The 6,872-nt window shown below is 48.5% G+C and overlaps 1 protein-coding gene across 1 annotated transcript in view; it reads left to right on the plus strand.

Annotated features, from left to right (window-relative positions):
- Nucleotides 1–6,620, plus strand: part of LOC310774174 (brain-enriched guanylate kinase-associated protein-like) — a gene marked incomplete at both ends in the record, with an annotated part of 56,010 nt that extends 49,390 nt beyond the window's left edge. Inside the window, one exon of the mRNA XM_083634252.1 lies at nucleotides 5,004–6,620. Coding sequence (XP_083490378.1) covers nucleotides 5,004–6,620 — 1,617 coding nt within the window. The remainder of the gene's footprint in view (nucleotides 1–5,003) is intronic.
- Between the last annotated feature and the right edge of the window lie 252 nt (nucleotides 6,621–6,872).

Raw genomic sequence — 6,872 nt, forward strand, 5'->3', positions numbered from 1 at the left:
CAAGATACACCGGAAATATTACTTTGGACCCATCTAAAATCATGTGACTCATGTCACACATGACGTTCTTTTTTTTACAGCTTTTGTACGGCTTGTGTTTTCCCTCTAAAAGGGGGCGGGAACATGTGCCGCCTACAAAATTACGTATTGCCGCGATCTGATGTACGGCTGCTGCACAGTAAAGCCCAATGTCCACCAGCTCCGGTACCGCTGCCCGGTACCACCCGGTACCGCTGCTGAAACAGACTCTCGCCCGTTAACTCATTCCCCCGCCATTGGCGTCTTTTTTTCTTCTTCTCAGATTTGTTTATTAGTTTTTCAACAACATACAGGTGTTCAAAAGGTCATTTGTCACGCTTTGATATTGTGTCAAATATAGTATGCAGAAGAACGAAATCTTGCACAATCCGGTGACAGAAACATAAAAAACAACACCAACACAAACAAACAACACAAAACGTACATATTGGTCACCAAGAAGAAAAGAAAAAAAAAATCTATACTAAATTTACATGATACAGAATGATACATTCCAAACCCACCATCTGTGCATGAAAGACTGTTACTCTGGAATGGCAGTAAACTCCAACTTTTTAACGTGTGTAAAAAAGGGGCCCCAGGTTTGATCAAATTTGGCAAGTGAGCCATTTACAGAGCACCTGATTTTTTCAACTTTAACAAAATAAAGAATGTCCCTGATCCATGCGGAATGAGAGGGGGGTGCAGTTGACTTCCACCTAAGCAAAATCAGACGTCTAGCTAATAAAGTTACAAAAGCAACAAAGTCTGCTTTATATTTCGGAAGCGGCAGAGTGTGAGGCAGAACCCCAAACAATGCTGTAATAGCTGTTGGTTCAAATTGGGTCCCAGTACAGTCTGAAATTGATTTAAAAATGTCCAGCCAATAACTGTACAGGGAAGGGCAAGTCCAAAACATGTGAATATATGTAGCAGGAGCCCGGCGACATCGGTCACATGTAGGGTCAACATCATTATAAATCCTAGAACGTCTGACCTTAGTGAAGTGAACACGGTGAAGGATTTTGCATTGGGTCAGACCGAATCTAGCGCAAATAGATGAGGAGTGAACCCGATGCAGAATGTCCTCCCACAGTTCCTCGGAAATCTCCTCACCCAGATCCTCCTCCCACTGGGTCTTTATATTATGTAGTAAGGCTGGGCGCAATGAATGAATATGTCTGTCACTCAAACATGAAGGATTTTCTTTTCACCACGCTGCTGGCGATGACAACACGTCCACAAGTCACTTGTCCTCAGGAATTAGTAATCCAGTTCCTAAACTCTTGACACCATGCACATTTCAGCCGGTAGATTTTCTCCTGACCTTTATACACAGACAACCAGTCCAACCCCCCCCCCCCCTGCAAAACGAACGCGTGACCCGGCTCCCCTCTCTCCATAGCAGGGGGTGAATCTCTTTCTCACACCGGTGTTACAGTAAAAGCTGTGCCCAGGGGCGTGTTTGACCGGAAGGGGAAATCAAATCATTATGGGGATCATAGTTGAGTGTAACACCGGCCAGTATCTGCCATCAAAATACATTTATTCGGTTCAGGGCCTGTGAAGATGACTTCATTTACAAAAATGCCCTTTTCTCAACTTTTTGTGGAGAGACGGACGTTTTCAGTGAACACGACCTACATTCATGTGTCAATAACTAAAGAACGGATGAAGCTAGAATCAACCCCCCCCCCCCCTGGCTCTCTTCTTTCTTTTTGGATATTCAGTGTTTACATAGTGATAGAAGATAATATTCTGTAGCTCTTGGAAAATGAGTGAAAATGATCAGAAACCCTGGCGGTGGCTAGTGACTTTTCCTTTGAACCTCTGGCGGGGAATGAGTTAATAGATCGGCAACGCATCTGATCCGGCAAAAAACAAAACAAAAAAAACCGCACATGTTCTATTCTTGTCGGCTCCCGCATGCGTCTGACAAGACGACATGGGTGTGGGTCTGTTCATGCAGCTGCACAGAGCCGTACCGCAGCTGGTGGACATAGGCCTTAAAGACGAGATAAACCCAACGGAGCCCAAGTGGCGCGTGGGTCAAAGTCACGTTTCAGACCTAAAAACTAAACTTGTCTGAGATGACAGGCTGAAAGGCGGGCCATAGTAGCTCGATGATTTGATTTGACAATTTTGGGGACAGGATTTGGCTTTGGCCAATCCTGGCGTGTTCCGCTACCCAAATCGAGTGGGATTCGGCGTGTTGTGGTGCTACGCGAGTGGGATCCGCAGAGTACCAGGCAGCCAGCTAGTTCTGTGTGGAGCGGAGCGGACAATCCGATGCATGAGTGCTGCCTGCACGCCTGGAATCTCCGAGGGGCGACAAAAACTAAAGAAATTTTGATTTTTGTGATTTTCTTTGCATACATTAATAAATAGGTGCACTGAATACCCAGGTATTTTGACTAAAATAAAAATAAAAATCATTTTTGGGTTCAGCTCGACTTTAAGTTAGAGTCACGGTGCTCACAGCCTCTTCACTCACGCTGTCTAAAGTAGCGTCTGTTATGGCTTCTAATTTTGTCTGTGCATAATGAATAGGGAGAGGCTGTAGTAAGACCACAGCTGACTCACACAAGTTAAGAACAAAAGTGATATTACTCTCTATCAGGGTTGATAATCGACTGAAGTGAACAAAGACATTTTTAGCTTTAAATACACATTCATCATTGTCAGCCATATTATAAAAGAATGAGGGCAACAGAGAATTCATCGTAATTGTCTATATTTTATGAGATATAATATAGTTATATTTTACAATTCTATATAATGTGAATGAATTTAGTGAGACATGGAATGGTGGTATACTGTTAGGGATGCACAATATATCGGCAATCATATCGGTATCGGCCGATGTTAGTCATTTTTTAACATATCGGCATCGGCCCGATGTTGCAATATTAACAACGCTTATCGGTATCAGCCAACATTTTCCCATTGAGAGGAAACAATGTGGTAAATCTATTATTTATGGGCTCTTCCATATGTTTTGTTAATAAAGAAATGTATTAGTTTTTCAAATTCACAGTGTTTACATGTGTTTTTCAGTATGTACAACATTTGATTATCATAGAAATGTGTTTTTATACAGATCATATCGACATGGGTAAATATCGGTTATCGATCAAGATTTTCATATCGGTGCATCCATAGTATACTGGTCTAGCTTTGTTTGTTTTTTTACATTTATAATAAATGGAAATCTTAAACCTCTTACAAGCAATTTGAATTGAACAATTGGCAATGATTTGAAAGAAATATTGGAGAGAGACTCAAAAAGACAATCAAATCCTCAAACAATGCTGATCAATGTCAGTAATAGTATATATATATATATATATATATATATATATATATATATATATATATATATATATATATATATATGTGAAATCCATCATAACTCAGCCAAGCATTGATTTCAGCAACGAACAATGGGACCTGCATAATCTGTATTCTGTCACATTAATATCAATACAGTATGAATGTTAATTAAGATTTGCTTCCGATATCAATTGGTGCTGAGCTGGCTTACAGGAAGTGCATAGTCGGCTATAATTGTATTGCGTTTCCCCCCTGTAGCCTCACCTGCCTCCCCCCTCTAGTGGGAGAGAGGGGAGGCAGCGGCTACTAAAAATAGCTCAGACTAAAAAACATGCTGCCCCCCCCCTCCCTCCCCTGAGCAGAGCTTCTATTGCTTAACAAAGCCAACTGAGTATGTTATCTTTTTTTTTTCCTATTCCCAGCTGGAGACCCGGAGCACTGGTTTAATTTGAATCTAAGTCGCTCCCTGCGGGGAACAGCTATTCGTTTGATGGTAGACAGAAGAAAGAACGAGGGAGCGAAGAAAGGAGGAGAAAGAGAGAGAGAGATAGCACGAGGGCGTATCGGTCGAGAAAAAACAGACGCGCCGGAGGAGAAAGATGAAAGGAAAAAAGAAAGAAAGGGCGGAGGAAATAAAAGAGAAAACTCGGCGTGACGGGAGGAGTTCCTCCCGCGACTCTGACCTCCTTTTAACAGGCAGAGAGAGAGAGGGAGTCCGCCTGTAATTGGCGGGAAGCGCGTTCTCAGACACGCGCCAATCAAACGTGGTCATAATATAATATAGTGTGTGTGTGTGTGTGTGAGAGAGAGAAGCGAGAGGGAGAGAGACCAAGAGGCACAGAGAACGAGACAGAGAGAACGATAGAGATAATACATGTATGGGAAGAAATGACAAAAGAAAGAATTAAGTCCAACAGAAAAATGTAAGCACGCCACGCAAGGTCCAATATATTATTCATGTTCCTCTTTTATTGATTGAGAACCAAACAAATAAATGAGGTGTAAGAAGAAAATGAGACCAACGAGGTTGGGACCAAAGCAGGAAGACACACACGACACACACACACACACACACACACACACACACACACACACACGACACACACACACACACACACATGACGACTTGTGTGTGTTCAGCACATTTCTGACAAGTGCATTAGGAGAGCTGAGCAGTGCAGGTCCCGTGGGGTCCATGAACTGCTCTGGACTGTGTGAGGCCGGCTGGATGAATTACTGTACTTTCTATACAGCAGAACTATAGATTTGAATCCTTGAAGAACCGCTCCTTGAGGGAACCAGGCTAAAAAAAAAAATACATATATATATACAGTATATATACAGTATACCAGCAGTGCAGATGCAGAAAGCATAGAGAAAAGAAGATGTTTGAGGAAAAGATTGGAGTTGTAGAAATAATGAACGAACGACTTGTCAGAAATCTATCACTCTAGTCTAGGGACGGCTTTACCGACTAAATATGGAGAATGTCTCACACAGCAGCTGCCACACTTTGAGCAACACTTCTACAAAACATCTGTTTAGACTGTTTGAAGAAATTCCCATCCTCATCAAGCTCCTTGTGTGTGTGTGTGTGTCGTGTGTGTGTGTGTGTTTGTCTGCGCGTGTGTCAATCTCTCTCTCTCGCTCAGCTGCCGCCGGATTTCCAGGAGCGCGTCAGTTCCCACATGGAGAAACATCGCCGCTCTGATTGCTCCGATGCCGTGCCCACAGCCGTCATCGCCAAGCTCCTGGAAAAGCCCGAGCCGGGGAGCAGTCGGCCGGCCACGCGCTCTCCTAGCCCGCAGCGCCGGGAGGAGGAGGAGGAGGAGGACGGGGGATTCCCGACGGGGACGGGAAGCACGGATCACCTGAACCGCCGCCGCCTCTCGTACAAGTCCTCCGACCTGTACTGCAGCGACACCGCCCTCTACTGCCCCGAGCGGTGGCAGGACCTGGAGCGCAGGCAGAGCGCCGACCTCCACGCCGCCGGCACCACCGGGCTGCTCCAGCTCCACGGCCAGCGGACCTCCACTGACAGCAACCCGGACGAAGGAGAAGAAGAGGCCTACCACTCGGGGAGTTCGCGCCAGCAGCCCCCGTCCCCGTTCAGCCGGCACGACGACGACGACGACGACGACTTCGGCACCGGCTCCCTGCCCGCCTCCAGCTCCTACTCCAGCTTCAGCATCGCGTCGGACGACAAGGGGGGGCTCGGCGGAGGCTGCGGCCGCACCGCCAGCAGCACCTTATCCTCTTCCCACCAGGCGCTCTATATGGACTGGCGAGACGGCGGCGGCGGCGGCGGCGCGGAGTATGAGCGCAAAGGCGTGTCCTCGACGTACCATAAAGACGGCCCGAGCTTCCCCAAGTCCCGCAGCATCCAGCACATGGTGTCGCCCAGGAGCCCGCAGAAGAGCGGCGCCCCGGCGTACACGCGCACGGCGTCGTGCTTCAGCGAGCCGTACCACTCCAGCACCCCTCGCCTGGCCTCCTCGCACAGCGCGGGCTCCGCCTCGGGGTTAGGCCGAGCGGCGGCGCGCGACGGCGCGGACGGCAGAGGCGACGCCCAGGCCTCCGGCGAGGACGAGCTGAGCGGCCGCTGGAGGCAGCTCAGCGTGGAAGACTTCCACGCGTTCTCGTCTTCCTATCGCGACGTGGCGGGCGGTCGCGTCTCTCCGTACAGCTTCTCCGAGCGCCACTTCGCCATGGGCCCGCCCGGTGAGGTCAAAGCGGGGCCCCTCTACAGCAGCTTCCAAGAAGGGGACGACGTCTTCCACCGCCGCGTGCTGGACCAGTGTTTCGCCGTGGGGCCCGCTTCGCCCGCCGCCGCCGCCGCCAGCCGCAGCCCGAGTCCCAGTTCCAAGCACCCGGGTCTGGGGCATCGTAAGCAGGAGAAACCTCCGGCGGCCCTGTACAGGGCCAAGGCGGACAGCCGGGACTCCGAGTGTAGTCTGTTCCTCTCGGGGAGCTCGAAGGAGAAGGAGAGCGGCGGAGGTGCAACAGCAGCAGGTTCCAAGAAGGACTACGTGAATCTGAGCGCCAACAGCTCCGCAGAGTCCTTACACCAAAGCTCCCTAGAGGCCTCCAGTCTTCAGCACTACCCGTGCCCCAGGCCCACGTCCCGGCCCCGCCCGGCCTCCGCGCTCTGCGTCGGCCCCGCACTCCCCAAGAAGACCTCTCCAAGATACCAAAGGTTTGGTAGCACGGGCTTGACGAGGAAGGACAGCTTGACCAAGGCACAGCTGTACGGTACACTGCTGAACTGAGTGGAACACTGCAGAAACCACTCTTCATTTTATGCATGATGATGATTCCTAACTTACTGTACTGTACCGTATGTCTCCAGATTAAGCACCCCTGCAGGCAAACTACATAGTTGACGTGCTTGGGTGTTGAGATGTCGTCGTTTCATGTATCTTAGCCAAGGCACGTTTCCTGCAGTCTGCAACACTTTTTTTCTTTGATTTGTATTGAGATACTGTATGTATGTATGTCATGGTACAGTGTCGCTATGTCGA

Source organism: Poromitra crassiceps, assembly GCF_964638095.1.
Source record: "Poromitra crassiceps genome assembly, chromosome: 3".
Taxonomy (NCBI): Eukaryota; Metazoa; Chordata; class Actinopteri; order Beryciformes; family Melamphaidae; genus Poromitra; species Poromitra crassiceps.